Source organism: Geotrypetes seraphini, chromosome 9, assembly GCF_902459505.1.
Source record: "Geotrypetes seraphini chromosome 9, aGeoSer1.1, whole genome shotgun sequence".
NCBI lineage: Eukaryota > Metazoa > Chordata > Amphibia > Gymnophiona > Dermophiidae > Geotrypetes > Geotrypetes seraphini.
The window spans coordinates 67,278,440-67,292,860 of record NC_047092.1 but is presented as its reverse complement, the minus strand read 5'-3'; the positions used below and the strand labels follow the sequence as shown (position 1 = coordinate 67,292,860).

The following is a 14,421-nucleotide window of genomic DNA, read 5'->3' as shown; positions in this document are numbered from 1 at the left end:
AGTAGTTCACAGGTTGCTGTGAAAAACTATCTTTAATGCTGAGCCTCTACAACCTCTCTTTTGGAACCAGGCTTACTAAGTGTTAAGCACTAGGCTAGCATTCCTCCCCTCAAAAGTCCTCAGAGTTCAGGATATGTATGAATTAGTTTTCCTGCTTGTCCTCTGAGAAAGCAAAGTAACATAGTAGATGACGGCAGATAAAGACCCGAATGGTCCATCCAGTCTGCCCAAAGTTTTTCAGCTGTGGTAGGTATTCTCCGAGGATAGCAGGACATATATTCTGCCCACCTCTCCTTGGAGTTGTATTGTCTTTACTGTTGTAATAAAATAGCTGGCCTCGTATGGCAGCAATGGTAGGGAAGGTATATGTGTGTATGATGGGACTCTCAAAAGTTCCTGAGAAAGAAGCTAGGGAGTTTTCCTGCATTGTGCTCCATCATATGATGCCATCTATATATGTGAATGTGTTCTGCTATAGGTAAGTACAGTAGCTTTGCTTTCATTCCTCAAAGGCCATAAACAGTTTGGTGTCTAAGCTGTATTACATTACATTAGTGACTTCTATTCCGCCTGTACCTTGCAGTTTTAGGTGGATTACGGTACATCAGAAGATAACTGGACATTTCAAGGAAAAATTACAGTTTAGGGAGCTAGTTATATAAATTGAGTCTTTGGGAAAACTTAAGGGATGGGTAGAAATTTGAGGATTACATCAGAAGAAAAACTGGACATTTACGGGGAAATTACAATTTAGGGGGCTGGTTACATAGTTGAGTCTATGAAGGGGAGTTACAAGAGGAGTAAAAATTTGAAGGGGAATTTTACAGGGGAGGGGGAAGGACAAGTGGGGTTAAGATATCTGGATGAATTTTTTGAATAGCAGGGTTTTGATTTCTTTTCGAAATGATTTGAAGTCGCTTGTTGCTGTCAGCAAGTTAGAGATGGAGGGGTCTAGTTTCGCTGCCTGCGTTACTAATAGGTTGTCATACATCTTCTTGTGTTGCATTCCTTTGAATGAGGGATAGGCAAATGGGGTCTGAGTTCTCCTTTGTCTGGTTGTAAGGGTCCGATTTAGGTGATTTGTTTAGGTAGTTGGGTGCAGTACCGTTTATTACTTTGAATAATGTACAGTATAATTTGAATTGAATTCGAGCTTGTATAGGTAGCCAGTGTGAATCTAGGTAGGCATTGGTGATGTGGTCAAATTTTCCAAGTGAATAGATCAGTCTGAGGGTTGTGTTTTGTACAGTCTGTAATTGTTTTATTAAGTTTGTGGGGCATGGAAGGTAGAGGATATTGCAGTAGTCCACTAGAACTAGGACTAGGGATTGGACTATGAGCCTATATTGCTCTTTGTCGAAGAATTTTCTTATTTTTCGTAGATTGCGCATGGTTAGAAATGCTTTTTGAGTAGTCTTGTCGATTTTGACCTGCAGTGTGCAGCATCTATCTATCGTCACTCCTAAGAGTTTGCGAGCGGACTGTATAGGGTATTTGGTGGCATTTATTTCTAATTCTGTTATGGATGGGGTTTTGTCCTTTTCAAGCAGTAGAAATTTTGTTTTTTTCGAGTTCAGCTTCAATTTATGGTCTAACATCCATTTTTCCACTGCTTCTAGTGTTTTTTTCAGGTTATCTGTTGAAGTGGGATCTGGTGAGTCTTTGTTCTTATAATATTAGTATACAGATAAATATGAATTTTAGTTGAAGTCTCTTGAAAACATTTATTCCTGCTCAGATCCAGTGGTTTAATATGGTTCACAATTTTGTCTTTTAGCTTAGATGCTGCTGAAATTAGTGACATCAGTGCAATAATCAGACAGAAGAGACAAGAACTAGATTCCTTATGGTCCTATACTATGCCAATGAGAACTGAAAGGTAGGTTTCCTTCATAGAACTTTCTAACTGGGAATTTTCTGCATATTGTTTGTTTTCTTTTCTCTTCTCTGAATGCAAGCAGAGTCACCATGTTGTAGAAATATATGATTACATACCCAGCAAAATTTCCAACCTGTCTGGAAAATAATAAAAGTCCTCTGTTGCCTTTCAGCTTTTCTTTTTCCCCCTAAAGGTCAGTCTTATATGATTCAGCAAGTTTCTTGATTTCATTTCAATGTTCACCTTTTCCATCCTTCCCTCAATGAAGAATTTTATTGTTTTCTCCTTTTAGTTCCCAAGTCTTTTTTTCTTTTTTTTTGTGTGTGTGTGTATGTGTGTGAGAGAATGTGTGTGTGTGAGAGAATTAGGATGTCAGGCGAGTTTCTATTTAATATTTTTCTTACTTTTTTCTTCTTTTGATTTGGTGATAGGTTTTCTTCACTTTGTCAAAGAAGCAAGACAGTGGTTTCAAAATTACCGTATTTTCTCACATATAACGTGCGCGTTATACGTGGTTTTTACGTACCGCGCATACCCTTGCACGTTATACGCGTGAGCGCGTTGTACAAAATTTTTTTTACATAGTTCCCCCCCCCGACGTCCGATTCACCCCCCCCCCCCGCAGGACCGCTCGCACCCCCACCCCGAAGGACCGCTCGCACGCACCCGCACCCCCACCCCAAAGGACCGCTCGCACGCACTCCCACCCACACCCCCACCCTGAAGGACCGCTCACACCCCCACAGCCTCCCGACCCCCCCCATCATGTAGAAGCTCCTAACGGTGTCCTGCTGCTTCCTCTTGGCGGTCCCGACACCCGACACGATTGGGGCAAGAGGGAGCTCAAGCCCTCTTGCCCCAGCCAACCGCGACACCCCCCCGATACGATCGGGGCAAGAGGGAGCTCAAGCCCTCTTGCCCCAGCCAACCGCGGCACCCCTGACACGATCGGGGCAAGAGGGAGCTCAAGCCCTCTTGCCCCCCCCCCCCGACTCCCCGACACGATCGGGGCAAAAGGGAGCCCAAGCCCTCTTGCCCCGCCGACTCCCCAACTCCCCGACAATATCGGGCCAGGAGGGAGCCCAAGTCCTCCTGGCCCTGGCGACCCCCTCCCTCCCCCCCGCTAGTTGTTCGGGCCAGGAGGGAGCCCAAACTCTCCTGGCCACGGCGACCCCCTACCCCCACCCCGCACTATATTACGGGCAGGAGGGATCCCAGGCCCTCCTGCCCTCGACGCAAACCCCCCTCCCCCCAACGACCGCCCCCCCAGCCGACCCGCGACCCTCCTGGCCGACCCCCACGACACCCCCACCCCCCTTCCCCGTACCTTTGTGTAGTTGGCCGGACAGAAGGTAGTTGGCTGGACAGACGGGAGTCAAACTCGCCTGTCCGGCAGGCAGCCAACGACGGAATGAGGCCGGATTGGCCCATCCGTCCCAAAGCTCCGCCTACTGGTGGGGCCTAAGGCGCCTGGGCCAATCAGAATAGGCCCGGGAGCCTTAGGTCCCACCTGGGGGCGGGGCCTGAGGCACATGGGCCCAACCCGACCATGTGCCCAAGGCCCCGCCCCCAGGAGGGACCTAAGGCTCCCGGGCCTATTCTGATTGGCCCAGGCGCTTTAGGCCCCACCAGTAGGCGGAGCTTTGGGACGGATGGGCCAATCAGGCCTCATTCCGTCGTTGGCTGCCTGCCGGACAGGCGGGTTTGGCTCCCGTCTGTCCGGCCAACTACACAAAGGTACGGGGAAGGGGGGTGGGGGTGTCGTGGGGGTCGGCCAGGAGGGTCGCGGGTCGGCTGGGGGGGCGGTCGGAGGTTCTTGGGGGGGAGCGGTCGTTGGGGGGAGGGGGGTTTGCGTCGAGGGCAGGAGGGCCTGGGATCCCTCCTGCCCGTAATGTAGTGCGGGGTGGGGGTAGGGGGTCGCCGTGGCCAGGAGGGTTTGGGCTCCCTCCTGGCCCAAACAACTAGCGGGGGGGGGGGGTCTCCAGGGCCAGGAGGACTTGGGCTCCCTCCTGGCCCGATATTGTCGGGGAGTTGGGGAGTCAGCGGGGCAAGAGGGCTTGGGCTTCCTTTTGCCCCGATTGTGTTGGGGGTGCCGCGGTTGGCTGGGGCAAGAGGGCTTGAGCTCCCTCTTGCCCCGATCGTGTCGGGGAGTCTGGACCGCCAAGAGGAAGCAGCAGGACACCGGTAGGAGCTTCTACATGATGGGGGGGTCGAGAGGCTGTGGGGGTGCGAGCGGTCCTTCGGGGTGGGGGTGCGGGTGCGTGCGAGCGGTCCTTCGGGGTGGGGCTGCGAGCGGTCCTGCGGGGGGGGGGTGAATCGGACATCGGGGGGGGGGCATCAGGCTTTCAGGGTGGGGACAGGACTTCAAGGGGGAGAGGAGAGTCGGGGCGGGCGAAAGGAGAGTCGGGGTGGCCAGAGGAGAGTCGGGGCGGGCGAAAGGAGAGTCGGGCAGCATGCGCGGTATACGGGTGTGTGCGGTATATAAAAATTTCTGTACATAAATTTGTGTTTTTCGCGTGCTATACCCGTGTGCGCGTTTTACACGGGTGCGCGTTATCTATGTGAAAATACGGTATTTAAAATATTCATGGAAGATGTCTTGCTGACCATCAGAAAAGTATGTTGCATTTTTCATAGGAAAAATGCAAAATGGTTATAAAATCTTTTTCAGTGTGTTGACCAAAGCATTTCATTCCTAAAAGGACAAGCTTGGTGCCTTAGCTGCCAGTGAAATTAAACCCTGGCTTTGAAGTTGCTAAATATATGATCGGGAGCAATGACAGCATCTTTAGCCTCTAGTTCAGTGGTGCCCACACTTTTTGGGCTTGCGAGATACTTTTTAAATGACCAAGTCAAAATGATCTACCAACAATAAAATAAAAAAAAAAAACACAAAGCACATTGTACGCATAGAAAATGTTAATTATCATTCCTATTCCAGGGTTTTTCAAAGAGGTCAAAGCAGATGACTCTATGCACTATCACCTCAGTAACAACCATACAAAATAGACAAATATACCCCCCCTCCCTTTTTACTAAACCACGATAGCAGTTTTTAGCGCAGGGAGCTGTGCTGAATGCCTAGCGATGCTCTCGACACTCATAGGCTCCCTGCGCTAAAAACCTCTATTGCGGTTTAGTAAAAGGGGACCTTAGTGTAAAATATAGACAGCAGATATAAATTCAGACACATTTTGATCACTAAATTGAAAATAAAATCATTTTTCCTACCTTGTCTGGTGATTTCATGAGTCTCTGGTAGCACTTTCTTCTTCTGACTGTGCATACAATCTTTCTTCCCTTCTTTTAGCCTGTATGCTTCCTCTCTTCCAGACCTCATTCCTTCCCCCAACTTTTCCTTCCTCTTCCCTGCCCTTTCTTTCTCTCTGCCTCCCTTTCTTTTTTTTCTGTTTCTCTTCTTTCCTTCTGTCTCCCTGCCTGCCCTTTTTCTTTCTTTCTCCCTGCCCTCCCCCAAGCCACTGCCACTGCCATTGCCATCGGGGATCAGGACCCAAACCCCACCAATAACAGGCCCCAAGTTCTCCCTGCTTCGGCCAACCAGCATTCCTCTCCCCGACATCAATTCTGCCGTCAGGAAGAGGAAGGCTGATCAGCCCAAGATCGTGATCAACCTACTGGGGGAAATGCTGCCGGGTCCTGCCTTCGCGGAAACAGAAAGTAGGCAGGACCCGGCAGGAAGAAGAACAAATGCTTCACTAACCTGTCTCCCGCATTAGCCCGTAGCGAACGCTTGCTTCAGGGTCTCTCAACATGTTCGTGCCGGCTTTCCTTCCCCCCCCCCCAGGACATAACTTCCGGTTTCGGAGAGAAGAGGAGCAGGCACACACACGTTAGAGCCCGGAGCATAAGTTCGCTACGAGCTGAAATCTCCAAGCTGTTTTTTTGGGTGCAGCAGCAGATGACAGCTGGGCGGACCGCCCAGCTAAAAGGCCCTAGGGAGAACACTGGAGAGGAAGGCTGATCGGCCCATAGATCAGGACGGCAACACGAGTCTATCACGGAGCCCGGGATGGGCTCCGCAATCGACTCACGTTGCCTTCCTGAGCTACTGGTCGATCGCGATCAACGTATTGGGCACCCCTGTTCTAGTTCTTAAGACTAGATTTAGAGTCAAATTAGGTATCAGTCTCTCTGAGCAATGACTCTGAAGACTTACCCAAAGGTAATAAGCAGGAGTCTAGAGTAGAGGCTACAGTGAATTGGCACAGCTCCAAGAACCTGGAAAATGTCAAGGCTGTATATGATCTGAAGCAGGTATGCCTGGAAATTTCCCTGTGAAACCACTCTGTGGTTATCTCCTAAGGGTCATATAAAAGCCTTTTGAATTGTTCTGTATAGCTAGGTAAGCTATACAGTATACAAGATTTATCCCAGCCTTGTTATCTACACAGAATTAGAAAGAAACATTTTTCTTTCATTTACTTAGTGCACTTGTAGTGCCAGGGTTTGAACATCAGTCACTTAATTTCAATGTAGGTCTTTCCATTAGCTTAGATGTTGCTGGAGATGAAAAAAAAACAACCAATATATACTGTACTAAAGTATTTATCTGAGCCAGCTACTGCAAGGTTTAAAGCTATAACGAAAGTGTAGAAAGCTGAATGAATTTATTTATTTCTTTGGCAACATCAGTTTATGGGTCTATGCTAGCTTGACACTCTATAGTGTCTCAGTATATGAGTGTTTAAGATAGTTCTCTGATAGTAGTTTTGAAGAGAATTGTTCTTCAATTAAGCACCTTTCCTTCCTATGCTTTGTACAAGAAATTGAGTACGTTCCTTTAATTTGTAGATACAGGAAGAATTTGAGGAGCATTGTTTTATTTAGCTTGCCATCCTAAACAAGCTACGTGTAGCACCAGTTTGCCCTCTTTCTCAGTCTGTATGGGTGGAATTAAGAAAATTTACAAATCATCTGAGAAAGGTAGTGGACAAGAAGCTACAGGATTCAGCTAGCTCCCACCTGCCATACCATTGGTGCCTATAACTATGGACCTTTGAGTGTACGTAGTCTCACATAGTTTCTTACCAAATCTGCATGGCTGAAAATTTTCCTACTAGTCTTGAAAATACTGGGGACTTCTTAAAATTTTCCATTAGAGATGAGTTGTTTTACACCCTTATGGAAAAATTCTTAGGATAAGCAGCATAAAATCTGTTTTACTCCTTGGGATCTTGCCAGGTACCTGTGACCTGGGTTGGCCACTTTTGGAAACAGGATACTGGACTTGATGGACCTTCAGTCTTTTCCAGTATAGCAATTCTTATGTTCTTATGGTTATGAGCTTGAAATCTTTTTTTTTTAATTATTATTTATTTATTGATATTTGCTAGGTTAATAACAAAAAATCAGGAATTTATGAAATCACATTACAAGAAAATCCAGCTATAAAACAAAATTAAATTCCAGTCCACATAACACATAGCACATAGCAAAAATTAAATAAAGAATTTAAAAAGGAAAAATTACTAATTTAATGGCAGGTAAATATGGTCTAATTCTTTCTTTTGTCACTAATTCTCTACAACCTAAACATTAGAATCTGAATTTTTCAAAACAGATTTGTCCTTCAAAAAAGTATCCAACTGTAATGGGTCCACAAATACATATTTATCATTTCCATAAGTATTGAGACACAAGGGAATTTTAGGAAGAAACTTGCTCCCACCGCCAATACCTTAGGCTTGGACAGTAGGAAAAGTTTCCTCCTAACTTGTGTCTGCATAGACACGTCAGTTATTTGTTGTCCACAGAACAAAGTCTGTTTTTTCTCAAAGTAGAGCTTAAGAATACTTTGCTTTTCAATTTCCGATTTAAAGATCACCAATAAAGTGGCTCTCTTTTTTAATCACATCTTTGGAGGACTCTAAAAATTGAGAAATGTTTAAACTATCTGGAGATACCAGCCTGTCTATAGCTCCTTCTCTAATTACTTTAGTACTCCTGGTTATATTGTAAAACATCTCTTAAATATATTTTCAGGAGTTCTAAGGGGGCCAAATAATGTGAAATTGGAAAATTTAAGAGTCTGCTCTCAATGAATTCTCCATTTTTTCCAATTGCATATGAAGCAACATATTATCTTTCATATTCAAAGTAGCTGATTGCTGCAAACCTTTTGTTGAACCATCTAGTTTATCCACTTTACTAGTCAAAATCATCATCTGTTCATTAACTTTAGTAGCTACGAGGGCTGACTGAACTTGCTGGCGATTCTTTCAGTCAGGCACCCCTGCAGCCACCACCCGGCATTTGCCGACTTGGAAAGAGGTCCTCCAACCCTTTAAAATCCTGAGTGTGCCGCGGAGAAAGAGGGCTGACTGAACTTGCTGGCGATTCTTTCAGTCAGGCACCCCTGCAGCCACCACCCGGCATTTGCCGACTTGGAAAGAGGTCCTCCAACCCTTTAAAATCCTGAGTGTGCCGCGGAGAAAGAGGGCTGACTGAACTTGCTGGCGATTCTTTCAGTCAGGCACCCCTGCAGCCACCACCCGGCATTTGCCGACTTGGAAAGAGGTCCTCCAACCCTTTAAAATCCTGAGTGTGCCGCGGAGAAAGAGGGCTGACTGAACTTGCTGGCGATTCTTTCAGTCAGGCACCCCTGCAGCCACCACCCGGCATTTGCCGACTTGGAAAGAGGTCCTCCAACCCTTTAAAATCCTGAGTGTGCCGCGGAGAAAGAGGGCTGACTGAACTTGCTGGCGATTCTTTCAGTCAGGCACCCCTGCAGCCACCACCCGGCATTTGCCGACTTGGAAAGAGGTCCTCCAACCCTTTAAAATCCTGAGTGTGCCGCGGAGAAAGAGGGCTGACTGAACTTGCTGGCGATTCTTTCAGTCAGGCACCCCTGCAGCCACCACCCGGCATTTGCCGACTTGGAAAGAGGTCCTCCAACCCTTTAAAATCCTGAGTGTGCCGCGGAGAAAGAGGGCTGACTGAACTTGCTGGCGATTCTTTCAGTCAGGCACCCCTGCAGCCACCACCCGGCATTTGCCGACTTGGAAAGAGGTCCTCCAACCCTTTAAAATCCTGAGTGTGCCGCGGAACGCGGCCCGCGGATGCGTGCCTAAGGCCGCGTGGCCGAAGGGGCGTGGCCAAAGGGGCAGGACACGCCCCTTTGGTGCCCCTTCGGAGCCAGGAGGAGCGAGGAGCATTTGGGAAGAAGAATAATGGGGAAGCGCAAAGCTAAAATTATTTCCTCATTACCATCTAATGTACTTGGACCAATGGATCGTCATCTTTCTGTGTTAACAATGACATCTGAAGGTAGGACTGATTTTCGATCTCAATCTGCCTCTCTATCATCCGGTGAACCCACGCCTCCACCTCAACCTCTAACTCCTTTACCAGAGAAGGCTGACTCCATTTCCCAATCGGGATCGGACTTAGCCTCCCCATTACCTTTAGAGTTGGATTCCAAAAATACTTTAAAGGGGGAACGACCTTTCACAGTGTCTCCTGTTTCTATGCCCACAGGCTCTAATTTTAGGCCTGAGGAGGGTAATAAGACAATTACATTGCAAGATGTCTGGACTGTAGTGAATAGAATTGAAAGTTCATTGCAGGGCACAGTAGTCAAATTGTGTCAATTTTCTTCAGAAATAACAAATAAAGTGGCTGAGCATGATACTCAATTGGTAGATATGGGAAAGAAATTAGATAAATTAGAAACATCTGTTTCTGTAATTCAGTCATGTGTTGTATCCCAAGTTAAAGACAATACGCTATTACACCTACAGATGGAGAAAATGGAGAATGCTTTAAGATCTAGGAACCTCAGATTTCTGAATTTTCCTTTATCTCATTTTCTTTCACCCTTAGAACTACTCAAAATGTACTTAAAAGATGTATTATCATATAATGGCTTAGAAAATTTTTCCCCAGATAATCTTTACTATTTGCCTAGTAGTATTACAAAGATTTCAGAGGAAGGGGGGAAAGATCAATTAGTGTCTCCTGATAGCTTGAATATTTCCCAATTTCTTGAGTCATCTAAGGATTATATAGCCAAAAGAGCAACATTACTAGTCACATTTAGGACTGAGATGGAAAAACAAGATATTCTAAGATTGTATTTCTTGAATAAAAATGCTGTGTTCTGTGGACAACAGATTAATGTTTTTCCAGATGTCTCTAGGCAAACACAATACAGGAGGAAGCAATTCCTACAACTTAAGGATAAAACCTTGGGTGTAGGTGCTTTATTTTTTCTTAAGTTTCCCTGCAAATGTTTGGTGGTATTTCAAGATACCAAATATACTTTTTTGGATCCAACTCACTTAGAGAATTTTCTTATAGATAAACCTAAGTTAGATATTTTACCTGTTATTAGTGCAGAGGTTGTGATGGAATGATGAAAATGATGATTGCTATTTTGCCTGACTTTAAGAATGTTTTAAGTTAAAGATGTTGATGCTTATTATTGCTTTGGTATGTTCCAGCAGGAAATAGCCAGCCCTTAATAATGTGGACTTGATGATTACTATTGTTTTAATTCTGAGAATATTTTTTTTCTTTATATTGTTTAATTTGCCTACATTGTTATATGTTGTAACAATTGATAAAATTCAATAAAGAAATAAAAAAAAAAAAAAAAAACTTTAGTAGCTACTTCTGATGAAAATTGACACAGTTTTAAAACAGTGCCCTGTAATGAGGATTCTATCCTTTTAATTGCTAACCAAACATCCTTTAAAGTAATTATTTTATGCTTAGGGAGGCAGTCTACACTTGGCTCCGTTAACATTTGAACAGGAGCCAAGGGCTGCTCTCCCTGAGCCCCAGTATCTCTTTGAATTGGTCCCGTATTTGCCATTGGAGTTACAAATTGTAAGGAAGAAGATATAACCGTCCCCAACTCCAGAGGCAGGTTCTACCAGTCCTATTAAGTTCAAAGAAGGTTGAAGTGGTGATGGCTCACCGGAAGACAAATGAGATGATAAAATTACCTAGTCACCCATTAACGGAGAGGATAGGGACTGCAGATGACAATCCATAGGCCCTACAAACGACAAAGATTGTACAGTCTTTGCCTTTCTCTTATCCATAGTGGATCACAGCAATAATTTCCTGCCCTCTGCTCCTTGTGGCTCATAAAGGGCATGTGACCGCGGGCCACGTATCGCGGCTCCCAGATCTTTTTAAAGGTGGCCTCCTCAGACACTGGACACCGGGCTGCTGCAGGGACTGCCTGCCCAAATGTCAAAATTAGTGCTGCTGGTGACTCCTATGAGCATAAAATCATAAAAGCTTCTTGAGCTGCTATGGGGCAGGGGCAGTGTCTTTGAAAATAAGGTCAGGAGAGTGATGGATTTAGTTAAGGATATCCAATGATACTCTAGAATAGATCATTTCCACTTTGGTACCCCAAAGATACTGTGTAATTTCTTTCTCTTATTTTTTTTTTTTTAATTTAACAATGAATGTTTATTGAAAGCACAAATTACAGAAAGAAAAAGTACAACTATACCACAGGAGTCTATATGTTTGGTGATCAATCTGTGCTCGTGAACTGTTTGCAGAAAGGTGTCAAACACATCTTTCAGCTTCTCCTCGTTCACCAGTGGACTTAGTGCCCTTTTCAGTTTTTCCTTCTGTAAGCAAACTGAGAAGTTGTGTTCTTATCTGCTCTGTTCATTTTTTATTATTTTCAGGTATTTTTCTTCTGTTTTGTGAGGCTTTGGAGCCAGAGGACCCTATTTTGGGGGCTACTCTGCCTGGGAGAAGACACAGACTCTGCAAGGCAAGGGGGGTTGCAACCCCAAGGTATATCTGTTGAGCAGGTATACCTGCAGAAGGGGCAAGGTATACCTGCAGAGGGGGCAACTCTCTGCAGCTTGCAGAGTAATGTCCAGGTATACCTATTGAGCTTGCCTGCTTTGTGCTTCTTTGAGGCTCAGGGTCCATTCCTCTGGGAACCAGCTTGCTTTCTGATTTATCAGAGGCTTAAGCACAGGCTGTGGGGCTCTTATGTGAATCCCTTTGTGCTTCAGGGAGCCGGCTGCATTTTAATCTCCTCCCGTCGCGCCTCAAGGACCTGTGGTGGTGTAGTCCTAAGTTGGCGTTTATCCGACTTGTAGCCCAAAGATCTCCAGTTGTGGACTGTTTCCTGCATTGGCTCCCCTTCTCCAAAATCCCTTTCCCTAAGTTTTTTAAAACTTCATGGGAGCTCCCACAGGCCATTTTTTGAGTGAATTCACTGGTGGCGGCCTTCTTGGGATTTTAAACAATCTTTTTTTATTTCTAAAGCCTCTATCTGCCTGAAAACCCCTCAATTTGGCTCAAAATTGACTGGGATGGACTCAGGCTGTTCTGCCCCTATATAATGCCAGTTTTGCACTGGATGGTCAGTTGAGGAGTATCCGCGTGCCGCAGGACATGTGAGGGAGGGGCAGGAGCCTTGGACTTAGTCTCTGAACCATCTAGGGCTCGGAAACTGCAGGGATTCTGAGTGGTAAGGAGGAAATCCTTCCTGGAGACCTCAAACAACGAAGGCAAAAAATGGAATTGTGTGGACGCTGCAGAGCCCAAGAGAAGCCAGTCTGAGGTCCTGCAGGAGTCTATGGGGCCACATGTTCAAGGATTTACCCCAGAGTCTGTGAATCTCCTGTGGAAAGCTTATTTGATGGGTCCAGGACACGCTGAGCTCCTGAGGGTGCCCCGACAGTAAACTAGGGTGAGATCCCTCTTCTAGAACTACCCCTGTTATGAAGAAAGCTGGCGCTCATCCTAAGTGAACAAGCAGAACAGGTCTGGGAGGATTGGAGGATAGACTCCATGACTTTTATCCCAGGGCTCAACAGCTTTCCTGGTGTCAAGAGGCAATAGTTACCCTCGAACATCAATGTGGCAGCTTTTCAAGTCAGCTACTGTACCACATGTTATTACAGATGCGGTCAGGGAGTTAAAGTTGGAGCCCCAGCAGCCATCCACTTCACAGTGCACAGTCATGAGCAGCTCAAATGCTCAGACCAACTTTTTCCCTGTGCATCTGGACATCAACTTGCTGGTCACTGAGCAATGGGAGAATCTAGAAGGCTCCCTAAATGAGGCAAAGACTGTGTCCAAACTTTATCCTATGGCCCTGGACTTTCAGCAACTGTTTGGTCAGCCAAAGGTGGATTTCATGGTGACTCAAGTGACTAAACATACCTCTCTCCCTAGCGAGGGGGGTTTGATGTTATGTTCAAATGTTTTTATTTCAACAAATAACAAATAAAACAAATAGCATAGTCAGGAAATAATATTGAATACACTCCCCCTCCCTCCCTTCCCCTCCCTCCCCTAAATATTGGATAATGAGACACCAAAGAACGCATTTGTGGATTCGCCACATGTAAGAAATAGCTCACATGAAATGGAGCCAACAAAGACAACTCCAGTGACGTTGCAGTGAAATCAGATGTCCCCTTAAACCAATCATTAATGTGTCTCATCTGGCATGCCATAGAGTACCAACGCACATTCAATAAACCATAACCCCCCCTATCCTTAGGTAAACACATCCTAAGGAATGACATTCGGGATCGTTTACCAGCCCAAAGGAAGCGTCGTAAACCTTTAGTTAATCGAGCATTATGTGTATAAGATAAGAGCAGAGGCAGGACCTGAAAACGATATAACCATTTGGGAAATATCACCATATTGAAAAGAGCTACCCTTCCCGCTACTGTGAGAGGAAAAGTGAACCAGTTTTGTAAACTATGTAAGGTGTCATGTAACAATGAGGAAATATTGCTATCATAAAGAGTCCTAAGATCTCTAGGGATCCAAACACCCAAGTAACGAATCGAGGACACTGCCCATGTAAAAGGAAAGTGTCCCCTCCAAGATTGCTGCAGTGTCACTGGACTGGCTAATGCAACAGACTTCTGGTAATTCAAAGTGAAACCTGAGTAAAATCTATATTCATTAAGCGCCTGCAAAAGTTTTTCAACAGAATGATGTGGGTTAGTGAGCATAAATAAAATGTCATCTGCATAGGCTAACACTTTTAAAGAGTGATCCCCAAAGTCCACCCCTACAATATCAGAGTCCAGAGACACTGTGCGAAGAAATGGTTCTAAGTAAAGCAAAAATAATAAAGGGGATAAGGGACACCCCTGACGGGTACCTCTTTCAATTAGTATAGGTTCAGTAATAATGTCATTTACAAGTATTCTCGCCTTCGGTGTTGAGTATAACGTACGTACCGCTGACGCGTACCAACCCGAAATTCCAATAAAGTTCAACACTTCAAATAGAAACGTCCAATCAACTTGATCAAAGGCCTGCGCGGCATCCAAACTAAGTAATATCATCGGGGTATCATGAAATTGTGTATGAGCCAACGATAAGAGCGCCTTGCGGACATTAAGTACCGCCTGTCTGCCCTTTACAAAGCCCACCTGTGTTGAAGCAATGATGTTCGGGAGAAGAATTGCTAATCTTTCAGCTAATATTTTAGAGAGAATTTTAATATCCACATTTAATAAAGAAATAGGACGATAGGACTCAGGAGCCGTATTGTCTTTACCAGGCTT

The 14,421-nt window shown here is 45.3% G+C and overlaps 1 protein-coding gene across 5 annotated transcripts in view; it reads left to right on the top strand.

Moving 5' to 3' along the window:
- SCAF11 (SR-related CTD associated factor 11) overlaps nucleotides 1–14,421 on the top strand; it is a 543,954-nt gene that overhangs the window by 365,658 nt on the left and 163,875 nt on the right. For all 5 annotated transcript variants that reach the window (XM_033958790.1, XM_033958787.1, XM_033958788.1 and 2 more), the window contains one exon: nucleotides 1,778–1,879. In XM_033958790.1, coding sequence (XP_033814681.1) covers nucleotides 1,778–1,879 — 102 coding nt within the window. The remainder of the gene's footprint in view (nucleotides 1–1,777; nucleotides 1,880–14,421) is intronic.